This window comes from Eutrema salsugineum, unplaced genomic scaffold (assembly GCF_000478725.1).
Source record: "Eutrema salsugineum unplaced genomic scaffold, Eutsalg1_0 scaffold_6, whole genome shotgun sequence".
Classification (NCBI taxonomy): Eukaryota; Viridiplantae; Streptophyta; class Magnoliopsida; order Brassicales; family Brassicaceae; genus Eutrema; species Eutrema salsugineum.
Genome location: NW_006256547.1, coordinates 4,575,561 through 4,589,765, shown reverse-complemented (window position 1 = coordinate 4,589,765; position 14,205 = coordinate 4,575,561). Strand labels below are relative to the sequence as shown.

The following is a 14,205-nucleotide window of genomic DNA, read 5'->3' as shown; positions in this document are numbered from 1 at the left end:
AATCTCTATAATATTATAGCTCCCGGTTGCACCAAGTGATCAACAAACTTTTTTCTTTAATACAATTAATCAGCTTAAGTAAGTGTTTATCAATTTTCATTTTGTTCGTATATAAAAAAACAAGTCGAAAGAAAAAGCAAAACAAAAAAAGGTGAAGAACATGAGCAAAAGTAGTAAAAATTGAAAAATTAGGAAAAAAAAAGTAAGAACAAAATAAGAAACCTAAAATCAGGAAAAAAGGAATCAAAAGAAGCAAAGATAAGCAGAGAAGGTTTCCTCCATCATTGTTGACTCCCTTTAGAAGAACAACATACAACAATAAAGCTTTCTCTCTCTCTCTCCTTTCCTCAGATTCCAGATTGTCTTCTTGCCAAGATTGCTAAATCCTCATTCTACTCTTCGTTTCCAGCTTCCACCATTTTTTTTAGCCGTGATTCAGCTTCGGTCCTATCAGATTATGTAAATATTCTTCCCGATTCAACTCACTTAGCTTCAGATTCGATCTCCGTTCTAGAGCGATAGTATCGTTCCTGTGTACTATTTTGGCTGCGTTTGCGGTTTTTCCTCGCTCGCAATGGAGACTCCACCGGCGGAGGAGCTGCTGAAGAAGATACGGGAGCTAGAAGAAAGCCAGGAGCATCTGAAGCGTGAGATGTCGAAGCTCAAGGTATCGGCGGAGATTAAGCAGCGTTCGCATTCGATGTCGCCGCAACGGCCTGTGAGGAGGAACCATGGTGACGGAACTCCGATGTGGAGAAAGAGCGGCGCGGCGTCGTTCCGTCACGCTTCACCGCTGCGGAGGGAGAGCCGTGGGCATGCGAAAGCCGCCGGAGCTGGTGGCGAGGGACAATCGGCAGGCAAGTTCACCGATAAACAGTATTTGAATATTTTGCAGTCTATGGCACAAGCTGTTCATGTCTTCGATCTAAATGGGCAAATAATCTTTTGGTGAGTAGTTAGATTCTGTGATTCCACTTTTCTTTTTCTTTTGTTCTTTTCTATTTTTAGTTAATACATATTCGTCAGGACATTTCTGGGATCGAGGATGATCAGATGCAAGGATTGTAGATTTCATTCCTATAGTTTAGGAACGGTTTAAGGAGATGTGATTTCGTGGGTTGATAATGGTAGTTTTTGCTTAACTCGTTTTGTTTGGAATAGAAACAGACAATCTAGGTAGATATGTCCCAAGTGCTATTTAGATTCAAAATTCAATGGCATGGTTGTTCCAGGAACTCAATGGCGGAAAAGCTTTATGGCTTCTCAGCTGCAGAAGCACTTGGGAAGGATCCGATTGATATTCTTGTAGATGAACAGGACGCTGCGGTTGCACAAAATATCACTCGGCGTTGCGGCTGTGGAGAGAGTTGGACTGGTGAGTTTCCTGTCAAGAACAAAGCAGGAGACAGGTTTTCAGTCGTGACTACGATGTCTCCTTTCTATGATGATGATGGTTCTCTTATTGGGATCATATGCATCACAAATGATTCGGCACTCTTTCAAGACCCGAGAGTTACTCCAGCTAAGACAAGTGGGCAAGAAGGGGAGACGAGCTTTAGCAGGGCGACTAATAGTGTTGCATCCAAGCTTGGTCTTGATTCCAAAGAGACTGTTGTATCGAAACTTGGCCTTGATTCTCAGCAGCCTATACAAGTTGCTATTGCATCCAAGATATCGGATTTGGTTAGTTTGATTGCACGTTCTCATCTTTTAATATACTGTTGCATTGTTTGACTAGTGTAGTCAAAATTACAGGCATCCAAGGTGGGCAACAAGGTCAGGTCGAAAATGCAAGCAGGTGATAATTACGCTGCACACCCTGAGGGTGGAAGTGGGGACAGTCATCAGTCGGATCAAGGCTTCTTCGATGCTGCTCTCTCTGACCGGAGGGAGGATGCAGCAATAAGTGGTGCTAGCACACCTAGGGGGGATTTTATCCAATCTCCTTTTGGTGTGTTCATACATAGCGATGAGAAGTCTTCAAAGCCCTCCAGAGATTCCAGTGATGAAAATGATGGAAACTCTGTCTTCCCTAAGAAACTTGCCACAAAAGCTGAGGAATGGTTGGTAAAGAAAGGATTATCATGGCCATGGAAAGGGAATGAGCAAGAAGGTTTGGAAGGAAGACGTGCTCATTCTGTGTGGCCTTGGGTGCAGAATGAACAGCAGAAAGATCAGAGTCATCAAAGTAATTCCTTTCATAGTGTTAAGTCTGAAAGTAATAAGGCTGCCAATAACGAGGCTATGGGGTCTTGGTCTTCCTCTGTAAATGTGAACAGCACAAGCAGTGCTAGCAGCTGTGGAAGTACTAGCAGCAGTGTTATGAATAAGGTTGATATGGATAGTGACTGCTTGGACTACGAAATCTTATGGGAGGATTTGACAATTGGAGAACAAATTGGGCAAGGTCACGTACTCCTTTTGCGAATGACATATCCATTCTTCAAGACATCATACAGATTATGTGGATTTCTGGTCTCTGTTCTGCTAACATGCTCTGATAATTTCCTCTTTATGCATGCAGGTTCATGTGGAACTGTCTATCACGGTCTATGGTTTGGATCTGTACGTTCTTGCCTTTTGTTGACTTTGTAGAATATGCATTGTCGATTTTTACAAGCCTTAATGAGAAATCATGAACAAAAGATGCTCTTACTGAGAGTTGCTAATGTCACTGCAGGATGTGGCTGTAAAAGTGTTCTCCAAACAAGAATATTCAGAAGAGATAATAACATCTTTTCGACAAGAGGTATTGTGTTTATATCACTTCTTTAAGCATGTTTGGTAAAATGACAATTGATATTTAAATTGTTTTTAGTAAGTGACACCTGCCTTCTGCCTTTCATATTTTCGTTTGAAAAGTTACCAGCTAGCTACTCGTTCTAATTTTGAGGTATCTATGCTTTACTTGCTTGATTCTGAAGGTATCGTTGATGAAAAGACTTAGACATCCAAATGTTCTACTGTTTATGGGAGCCGTGACATCGCCTCAGCGTCTCTGTATAGTGACAGAGTTCCTTCCACGGTTCGGTCTCATTTCTTTGACTAATACTACACTTTCTTATGTGCTTTTTAAACTCCGGGACCAAAGCTCTGACTCACACTCTAAATCTATCAAAATAACATATGCAGTGGAAGTCTATTCCGTTTGCTGCAGAGGAACACGTCAAAACTGGATTGGAGGCGACGTATCCATATGGCATCGGACATTGTAAGTACTAGTCAAAATGATCCAGTTGTTTGTTAAGTATAGAAGCTTTTCTATTCTGGTTCTTCGTTGCATCTGTCTTGCGTATCGTTCTTTTCCACTCTTTGGTTCAGCCCCCGTACATCTCATCCAACATGTTACATATTTTATTTACATAATTCTTCCCACAGGCTCGTGGCATGAATTATCTTCACCACTGTAGTCCACCCATCATTCACCGTGATCTGAAGTCGTCAAATCTTTTAGTCGATCGAAACTGGACAGTGAAGGTATTGTTTCCATTGTTAGATTCATATAGTTTCCCTTAAAACTGACAAGTAATAACTATCCATCATGGCCTTTGGTAATTTTGATGAAGCTAAAAAAAGATACTTTTATTCCTACAAAATACTGTCCACTTTCATCTGATATCAGAGGTTACATGATTTCAGCGAACGAATTGGACATGCATGTCTCCAATAGAAATTCCATTTCATTTGTGACACGGGTTGAGAATGTTAGCCTAGGTACAAAAAGAATGTTATTGGGTCTAGTTATTCCATTGTGAGAGCTGGGAAGCTGTATGAGAAAACATCATCTGATTGATAAAATTCGACTTGTTAGAGCTGAAAGCAAAATGTAAAAACCAAATAAAGAATAAAAGATATTCTGAACAAAAAATAAAGCTTTAAACAATGACAAGTCTTTTGTGAATACACCAGAAAAGAGAGGCTTGGAATTTTATTGCAGAAGTAGAAACTAGAATTGACCTGAAGAAAAGCTCTGTTTTTCATAGTTAACTTACTGTGTCATCTCAAACAGGTTGCTGACTTTGGTCTTTCGCGTATCAAGCATGAGACGTACCTCACTACGAAGACTGGAAGGGGAACGGTATTCAACATAGACTCTTACCGAACTGATTCCTCTTTTTTTGTTTTTTTTATGACGTCCATTCTCTCATGATGAATTACATTGCTTTTTACCTGTTTTGAAGCCTCAATGGATGGCACCGGAAGTTCTTCGAAATGAGGCTGCTGATGAAAAGTATAGTCTCATTTTGTGTTGGGTTAAGTTCTTTTGCTTCTTGCTTTTCTAGCCTTCATCTCTAACGATGCTCCTCCTACTCTTTAAACTGCAGGTCTGACGTTTACAGCTTTGGAGTAGTACTATGGGAGCTTGTGACTGAGAAGATTCCGTGGGAAAATCTAAATGCTATGCAGGTATAATTTTCACATTTAGGAAAAAAATGTCAAGAATTGTCCCCATAGGAAACTAGACTAGGGAAATCTGAAATTTGGTCATATCTTAAAGCTATGCAATGTCATAGTCCACGGAAGAATCTCGATTTTACAAATACTGCAGCTGTTTGATTGCTATTATAATGCATATACAGTAAAACCTCTATAAATTAATAATGTTGGGACCATGATATTTTATTAATTTATCGTGATATTAATTTATCTATAAATTAATAATTATTAATTTGTAGAAAACATTTGTTTTCCGCATATAATTTTTTAAAAAGTTCTTTGGAATAGTGTTATATTTCCAAATTTTAACAAATCTCATAATATATATATTATGATTAACAATCATAACTATCGCAATAAAATAGTTTTTAACACCATATTGGATCGCCCATGTAAATATATATATGTTTCATAAGTTTAAAATTTATAAAAGCCTATGGTTACTATCACTATTATTGATGATAAAATTAAAGATAATAGTACAACACATTTAAAAACATTTACATTTGAGAAAATCAATTATCACATCAAAAAAATCATCATAAATTTTAAATGTATATAGTAAAACAGCAATAAAAACTAATGATATAATAATTAGAGAGATGAGAACCAATAAAATCTCAACTTTAAATAAAAACAAAGACATTAGTCATATTTTAGAATATTATATTTACATATATTTGCATAAATTTATATAATTATTAATTTATGTTTTTGTTGGGACCATTTATTTACATAAGAGTTTCAAAAAAAATTATTATCTTATTATCTTATCGAATTTGATGGATTTTTACATTGGCCTGACTTGGAACTAGTAAAATTTATTAATTTATAATGATTATTAATTTATCGAGTATTAATTTATAGAGGTTTTACTGTAGTTTTAATCAACCCCATAAATAAGCTGTACTCAGTAAAGTATTGTTAGGAAACCATACTAGCCATTTGCCTTTTTATGAATTAGAGGTCTTACCGCAAAACATCCCTTCTGCTTAGGAAAGTTTGCATTTTCTGTTTCCTCTTAGTTCCTGTATGTATAATCTCCGCATGCACAAGTGAGCCAAATATGAAGAGAAGTCTATTTAGGATACTTGCAGGTGATTGGAGCTGTGGGGTTCATGAACCAGAGGCTTGAAGTCCCCAAGGATGTTGATCCTCAGTGGATTTCTCTGATGGAAAGCTGCTGGCAGAGGTACGTCTAACATATATAACATATTCAGAAAATATCCTCATTGTATGTTTTGGTCTTTGATAGTAGCATAAAGGATGAACCAGTAACCTATATGCCACACTCTGATTTTACTTCCCTTCCTTTATAGTATTCTTTCACCGAATACCACCACGTACAGTAAGGAATGATTAGGTGTTGTTGAATTGAACTGTGATTGCCAAGAGCCAAGATATACATTTATCACTTTTCACCTAAAGAGATAGCTAACAAAAGTTCTTACGCTCTCTCACAGTTGTGTTTTTATTTATATATCTATGAAGCAGCAGCTAATATGAGTAAGATATATGTGCAGCGAACCACAGCGTAGACCGACTTTCCAAGAAGTTATGGACAGACTAAGAGAGCTTCAAAGAAAATACACGATACAGTTCCAGGCAGCTCGTGCAGCATCAATAGACAACTCTTCCCTCAAGGAAAAATAAATTTTGAAACCCACGGAGCAGAATCTGATTCGCATTGAAGAAGACAAAGAAGAAAAAGCTAAGCTACAGACGCAGAAAAAAAGTTCTTGAGTTTGTGTGTTGAAGCGCAATGAAGAGAAGCAGCAAGAAAGAAGCTTTAGTAAGCTCGATCGGATAGTCTCTCTCTTCATTGTGAGAGGCAAGATTCTTCTTATGGAATTCGTTTCAAAACGTCATGTGCTTGCGAGGCGAGCTAGAGAGGATACATATCTAATTATGCCCGAGGCAGGCCCTGTTTTGTTAAAGAAGTGTCCTGTACATGTGAAAAAAACGGGAATGACTCAAAGATTTAAAACACTGATTTGAGTAAATATTGTCACATTTTATTGGATGATTCCCTTGCTATTGTTTGTGTGTTTTGAGTCTGAGGTTGTTCTGTTTCTTTGCTCAAACTGTCAAACACGTAATAGAAGAAACCCCGAAAATCGTTTAACATGAGCTCAAAATATTCAGTTATCACAAGCTACAAAGTTTAAGATTGGAAGAATTCTTTTTTTATTTCATGAAAATAAACTTTATGTTACATAGGAGATTATATAGCAAAAGGATTTCCTAATCTAAATATATATCCCATTAAATAATAAGTATACAATATACTTAATATTCATACGGTGAATCTTCTAAAACTCTTTTGATTCTTCTCATATCTTCATTAAATATTTTCCTTTTTTTAATAATCTTTGGTTTATATATTCCTTTTCTTTTTATGATTCTGGATCTATTTTTTTCCATTTAATGTAATCATAATTTTTTTTGTTTTTTTGTTTTTACTTTTAGATAATGGACCAGTTATAAATTTGTTTTTGTTAATATTATGTGTTTAAATATACTATTTGTCAAAATCTGATGACATGTGTGATTATCATGCGACTTATTAATTTTAAAACATCATTTTTATATATAAACTAAATTTTATAATTAAATAGATCAAAATCCATAAAAAATACATGTTTATAATTAAATTTTAATAATTCCTAAAAAATTAAAATATCTTTATAAATAAAATTTATGATAGCTTCTAAATTTAAATTCTGTATTTTCTTTAAATTTTTCAACTTTGATTTGACATATGCGAATTATTTTTGTTATAAAATTCTATGTTATATAATTAGATTTATTTATTCTAAGCAGAAATATAATTTTTCATTTTTAGTAAAATATTTAGTTTTTATTGTTTTAAATTTTTATTTATTGTTTAATTTCTGTATTCTAATATAAAATCTATTTTTTTAATTTCCTTAATCTAAACATAAATACAATTATTATTTTTACCCTTTTGGATTAAAATTTTATTAAACGTTTATTTTTATTATTAATAATAAATATTAAATATAATGAAAATTTAGATGTATTAATATTTTATTGAAAAATTATTAAATATGTGTTAAAATTTGATCGATTGATTTGAGAAAAGTTTTAATTATGCGATTTAACAACTTTGACAAATCCTCTTTGGTATAATAAGATAATATATAAAAGATTTATTATTAAAAATTCTTATGAGCGGATGTCATGGGTGAAAATCTTGTTATAAATGAATTTAATTTTTCATAAATATATAAAAAATACTAAATAGTAAAGGTTAAGAAAAACTATAAAAATGTAAAATTCAAATCGTGTTATAACACATATCATATATGGACTCTTATACTGGCCCATTAGGCCCATCAGGGCATTGTACTTAACCTAGATTCCCTATGTACTCTATATATACATTCCAGTGATTAATAAAGTTTCGAAGAAGTTTTCACAACACGTTATCAGCACGATAAGACTCTCTGAGCGAAAAACCCTAATAAATCCGGCCACCACCAAAACCCTAAAAGCAAGTCGAAACTTAAAAGACGCATATCTTCCAAACCGTGAGGAACCAGAAGACTATCTACATATCAAATCGAAGCCCTCGACGAGACGAATCTACTGGTGAAAACCGTTTGTCGATCCAACGTCGGACGCGCCCTCACGCACACTTACAGTACACGACGATCAACCGAAAAAAAAAAAAAAACCAGATCCGAGTTTTTCCTTCTTCAACCAGCAGCTTCTCCAGTTTTGGTGATCAATCCTTGGAATTTGTAGCGGCTAACTGAGGTCTATTAGCTCCCAGTTTCATTAGCCTGTCAGAAATCCAAAGGTGGAAAAGCACACCAGCAAATGGAAACCATAGTCGTAGATAGTGGATCCAGCCACACTATCTTAAGAAACAAAAGTTACTTCATAAACCTAACCTATCAAACCGCAAATATTAGCACCATCGCGGGTCCCTCAAACCTTATCGAAGGATATGGCCATGCCTATGTGTTGCTATCAAATGGCACACAACTTGAAATACCAGATGCTCTATATTCTCCTAGTTCGAAGAGAAATCTTCTGAGCTTCAAGGATATAAGACAGAATGGTTTCCACATAGAAACCCAAGGTCAAGGGAACAAAGAATCCCTCCTAGTCACTAAAACCGTAGACGGCCATAAACAAATCCTCGAAACCATACCCGCGCTCTCTACTGGACTTTACCATGCTAAAGTCAGTATGATTGAAGCTAATACCACTCTCAAAGCCCGGTTTACTGATTATACTATTTGGCACGACCGGCTCGGTCATCCCGGTGCAAATATGATGCGTAAACTAATTCAAAACTCTCAAGGGCATACCCTCAAAGAAAACCGAGCTTATCCTCAACACCTCATGTGCACAGCTTGTTCTCAAGGCAAATTGATCACTCGGCCTTCACCAGTTAAAATCTCTAAACAAACACTTCATTTCCTAGAAAGAATCCAGGGCGATATCTGTGGACCTATACATCCATCTTCCGGACCATTCCGGTACTTCATGGTCCTTATAGACGCATCGACCCGTTGGTCATATGTTTGTCTCTTGTCCTCTCGGAACCAAGCCTTCGCTAGGTTCTTGGCCCAAATCATAAAATTACGGGCCCATTTCCCTGACTTCCCACTAAAGACTATCCGCCTTGACAATGCTGGTGAATTTACCTCACAAGCGTTTAATGACTACTGTATGGCCATGGGGGTAACCGTGGAACATCCTGTAGCACATGTCCATACTCAAACTGGATTGGCTGAATCATTCATTAAACGCATTCAATGGATAGCCCGACCATTACTCATGAGATCAAAGCTCCCGGCCTCAGCATGGGGACATGCAGTATTACATGCTGCTGAACTCATACGCATCCGGCCATCTAGAGAACACAAATATTCCCCATCCTAACTACTCTCGGGTCATGAGCCAGACATCTCCCATCTCAAAACATTTGGGTGTTCAGTATATGTACCCATTGCTCCACCACATCGAACCAAAATGGGACCTCAAAGAAGGATGGGAATATATGTTGGTTTTGACTCTCCCACCATCATAAGATATCTCGAGCCAACCACTGGAGATCTCTTCAAGGCCAGATATGCGGATTGCCAATTCGATGAATCGGTATATCCCTCTTTAGGTGGTGAGACAAACAAGCTGGTCAAAGATCTTTCATGGAATCAAACATCATTAAATTGGCAAGATCCTCGGACTCTAGAATGTGATTCAGAGATCCAAAAGATTATTCATTACCAAAAGCTAGCTAATCAATTGCCAGATTCCTTTGCTGACCCGACCAAAGTAACCAAATCGTACATCCCAGCTTGTAATGCACCAGTACGAATAGCTGTCCCAACGGGACAGACCCAAGTTGCTACAGAGTCTGCACCACGTCTCAACGGGGCAGACCTCTCGGTTCCAAAGATAAGAATCCCCGGAAATCAAAGAAAGGTGCAATAACCGAAACCGGGATTCCTGCAATATCAGACATAGCCGCGGCTGAGACTCAATCTAATGAACCCTCAATGGAAGTTCGGGACGCCGAATCTCCAGGTTCAGAAGATAACAATGAGATCTCCATCAATTACAATATGTCCGGAATACAATGGAATCGAAAAGAAGTCGACTTAAATGCACTCTTTGCATACAAAGTAGCACTTGATGTTGCGCTCACGCAAGAGAATCTAGAACCCACGTCAATAACACAGTGTACACATCGAACAGATTGGCTAAAATGGAAAGAAGCCATAAACGTGGAGTTAAAGAGTCTCAAACTCAGAAACGTGTTCGGTCCGATCATCCGGACCCCATCACACATCAAGCCAGTGGGCCACAAATGGGTCTTTGTGCGCAAAAGGAACGAACTCGGTGAAGTCGTTCGATACAAAGCACGGCTTGTAGCACAAGGATTCTCACAGAGACCCGGAATCGATTATGAGGAGACTTATTCTCCAGTGGTGGATGCAACAACATTCCGATTCCCCATAAGTCTGGCCATAAGAGAAAATCTTGATCTGCGGTTAATGGATGTTGTAACCGCATATCTCTATGGGCCCCTGGACAACGAAATATATATGAGACTCCCAGATGGCATTGAACTAAAAGACAAAAATGCATCTCGAGATCAATACTGCATCAGGCTGAACAAATCCTTGTATGGACTGAAACAAAGTGGGCGTATGTGGTACAACCGCCTCAGCGATTACCTCATCAAAGAAGGCTACAAAAATGACCCCATCAGTCCATGCATCTTCATCAAGAAGTACTCAAACAAAGGATTTGTAATCATAGCAGTATACGTGGATGATCTAAACATCCTCGGAACATCTGGTGAGATCTCCCAAACAGTCGACTGCTTAAAAGCAGAATTCGAAATGAAAGACCTAGGCAAAACAAAGTACTGTTTGGGATTACAACTTGAGTACATCAAAGGAGGAATCCTTGTGCATCAATCGGCTTATATCGAAAAGGTACTCAAGCGATTTAATATGGACCAAGCTCACCCATTGACCAGCCCAATGGTAGTTAGAAGCTTAAGTGATGACCCTCTTGGTCCCAAAAAGGATGATGAAGAAATCCTTGGTCCTGAAAAGCCATACCTCAGTGCTGTAGGAGCGTTAATGTACCTGGCTAGTCACACTAGACCAGACATATGTTTCGCCGTGAACCTCCTCGCTCGATATAGTTCATCTCCAACTCAGAGGCACTGGAACGGTATAAAACATCTCCTAAGATACCTTCGAGGTACTCAAGACTTAGGACTCTTCTATACTAACCAAAATAAAGATGGGTTAGTCGGCTTCGCCGATGCCGGATATCTATCAGATCCGCACACTGCCAAGTCTCAAACTGGCTACGTTTTTACGCATGGAGGAACAGCCATCTCTTGGAGATCAATGAAGCAGACACTCACTGCCACTTCATCAAACCATGCTGAAATCCTAGCCATTCATGAGGCTAGTAGGGAATGCGTCTGGCTGCGCTCCATGACTCAGCACATCCGCAGAGATTGTGGTATGGACGAAGACACACAGCCCACGGTGATGTATGAAGACAACGCGGCATGCATAGCTCAGCTCAAGGAAGGATATATCAAAGGAGATCGGACGAAGCACATTCTACCGAAGTTCTTCTCAACCTCAGACTGGCAGAAGGACGGCATTCTCAGCGTTCAGCAGGTCCGATCCAGTGAGAATTCAGCTGACCTCTTCACCAAATCATTGCCTACTTCAACACACCGGAAGCTCGTCAAACAGATAGGAATGTATAGACTTAGAGATCTGCAGTGATGCTACAATCAGGGGGAGTAATGCGTGTTGTACTCTTTTTCCTTCACCATGGTTTTGTCCCACTGGGTTTTTCCTGGTAAGGTTTTAATGAGGCAACATTCCCCAGCGCATTATCGAGATCCCGATTGAGTAGCTGACCCGGTTCACTCGTCCAAGGGGGAGTGTTATAACACATATCATATATGGACTCTTATACCGGCCCATTAGGCCCATCAGGGCATTGTACTTAACCTAGATTCCCTATGTACTCTATATATACATTCCAGTGATTAATAAAGTTTCGAAGAAGTTTTCACAACAAATCGTGTATTTTTATATGTTTTTTTTTTGTTGTTATCAATTCAGATCTTCCCTACAACCCAAAAAAGGAAAAGAAAAAAAAAATCAGATCCTTCCTTATCCTACTTGTTTTTGGTGTATCAGTTAATAGCTTATAAAAAGGGATATACAGTATCTCTTACCGATCTATCGAAACCATCCGAAGAAAAAAACCAAACCTTAAGCCGATGTCCAATTTAGAAGAGCCACTGTGTTATAAGAGCAAGGAGGAGCAATCTCCGTTACTGTCGCTGCCAGATGATGTAGCTCTGGGTTGCCTGACTCGAGTCTCGAGATCGGACCACGCGGCTTTGTCTCTCTTTTCCAAGAGTTGTTGCTATCCAAGAGTTATTGCTATCCAAAGAAAAAAAACCAACTTTAAACCGATGTGCGATTCCGAAGAGCCACCGTATAAGAAGAGTAAGGAGGAGCCGTCTCCTTTATCGACTCTGCCAGATGATGTGGCTCTGAGCTGCTTGGCTCGAGTTTCCAGATGGGACTACGCGGCCTTATCTCTCCTCTCTAAGAGTTATCGCTCGTTAATGGCTTCGCCTGAGCTCTACCAGATGCGATCGCTGACGGGTCGCACCGAATCTTACGTCTACGTATGCTTACGCACCCCTCCTGTCCCAAATCCACGCTGGTATATCCTCCGCCGTAGAAAAATCTCCTCCGATCTGATACCGATCCCTTCGTTCCCTTCTCAATCTCGGGAAGGATCCTCCGTGGTGGCGCTGGATTCGGCTATCTATGTAATCGGTGGATTGATAAAAGGCAAACCCATTTCGGATGTATTGCTTTTGGATTGTCGGACTCACACGTGGCGCCACATCCCTTCCATGGGAGTTGCGCGAGCTTACCCGGCTGCTGCCGTCGTAGAAGGAAAGATTTACGTTGTAGGAGGCTGCAAGTTCAAAGATTATTCCTTGAGCTGGGGAGAGGTATTCGACCCAAAGACACAAACTTGGGGTTCTTTGCCGCCGATACCGTTTCGGAAGAGACGCCAAATGTATATTCACGACTGTGTGGTGAGGGATGGGAAGGTTTACGCAGTGGATGGAGCGGAAAGAACTACCTACTACTCGCCCGGGGACGGTAAATGGGGAATAGGGAATCTTGGTGAAGTCACAGGGGCTAGAAGGGATTGGTGTATGATTGATAATTTGCTCTACTCTCTTAGTAAACATGGGAGAATATTTTGGTGTGAGCAAGAGGAGTTGGATTGGCGCCAACCAGAGGGTATGCATTGGTGGAAGGAAGTGAAGGGCTTAGAGGTTCTCAATGAGAATCTCTCTCGTTCCAGACTGGTCCACTTTGGTGTGCAGAATGTGGAGATATACAACAGAGCTAAGCTTGAGTTCGATGAAATCCCAGAGTTGGCAGTTTTATTACCTGGTGCCAGACTGAGCAACTCTGGTGGCAACATTTTGCTCTTTTGGGACGAGATGATAGGGAATCTTCAGCAGATTTGGTGTGCAGAGGTTTCCTTGGAGAGACGCCAAGGAGGCGAGATTTGGGGCAACATTGAGTGGTCTCATGCTGTTATGACCGTTGATGTTGATCCTTTCTTAGATCGCTATAAGGTTTTGCATTCTGTTTCTGTCACTCTTTGAGCTTGCTTCATCCGTTGATGTTGATACTCAAAATCTTACTTTTGTATTATCTATGCATCTCCGCTCTATATTATCGTCAGTGAACTGAATAAGTTGTTCGAGTGTCTCTTGTCTTATTTGATCTTCTGCGAGTTGATTTTTCTGTTTGTTCACAGACACTTCATTCCGTTTTGATAAATACTGCAACACATGCTCTGAGATTTTCTTATAGATTTCCTGATATTTGTTATTTTTTCCTAAATCCGTTCTGCTGAAGCATCAGAGATTCAAGGATGGAAACTTGCTATATATGATTTTACGGATGAAGTTCTTTGATGCAAATTGACCTTAATTACAAAATCCTATTTATCTGTTCCTAACTTGTCTAATATTCCATGTGTAAAGATTACCTCTGGTTCAACATACTCGTGACCAGGAATTCAAAGCTCATTGCTTGATTTCTCTTGTTCCTTTTTTTTTTGTTACAACTTTGGCGTAACACTTGGAGCAGAGAGCATGTTGACACCCCTTCTGGTGCAGAGAGTCCTATCTGTGAA

At 39.0% G+C, this 14,205-nt stretch overlaps 2 protein-coding genes across 3 annotated transcripts; both read left to right on the top strand.

The window, feature by feature from the left end:
- Positions 1 to 264: 264 nt before the first annotated feature.
- On the top strand, positions 265 to 6,463 carry LOC18012910 (dual specificity protein kinase splA). Of its 2 annotated transcripts, none has more exons than XM_024151241.1 (13): positions 265 to 948; positions 1,233 to 1,683; positions 1,756 to 2,407; positions 2,525 to 2,565; positions 2,681 to 2,749; positions 2,925 to 3,025; positions 3,133 to 3,211; positions 3,379 to 3,477; positions 4,010 to 4,078; positions 4,182 to 4,231; positions 4,326 to 4,407; positions 5,535 to 5,629; positions 5,961 to 6,463. In XM_024151241.1, exons 1-13 carry the CDS (start codon positions 575 to 577, stop codon positions 6,088 to 6,090), a joined length of 2,292 nt encoding a protein of 763 aa, XP_024007009.1. In that variant the 5' UTR covers positions 265 to 574; the 3' UTR covers positions 6,091 to 6,463. The 2 variants fall into 2 exon arrangements, with proteins under 2 accessions (XP_024007009.1, XP_024007010.1); XM_024151242.1 differs by having other exon boundaries at positions 486 to 857.
- A 5,733-nt stretch (positions 6,464 to 12,196) lies between these two features.
- LOC18012909 (putative F-box/kelch-repeat protein At3g24610) lies at positions 12,197 to 13,881 on the top strand. Its single transcript, XM_006394996.2, has one exon. It carries the CDS (start codon positions 12,245 to 12,247, stop codon positions 13,667 to 13,669), a length of 1,425 nt encoding a protein of 474 aa, XP_006395058.1. The 5' UTR covers positions 12,197 to 12,244; the 3' UTR covers positions 13,670 to 13,881.
- Positions 13,882 to 14,205: the final 324 nt, after the last annotated feature.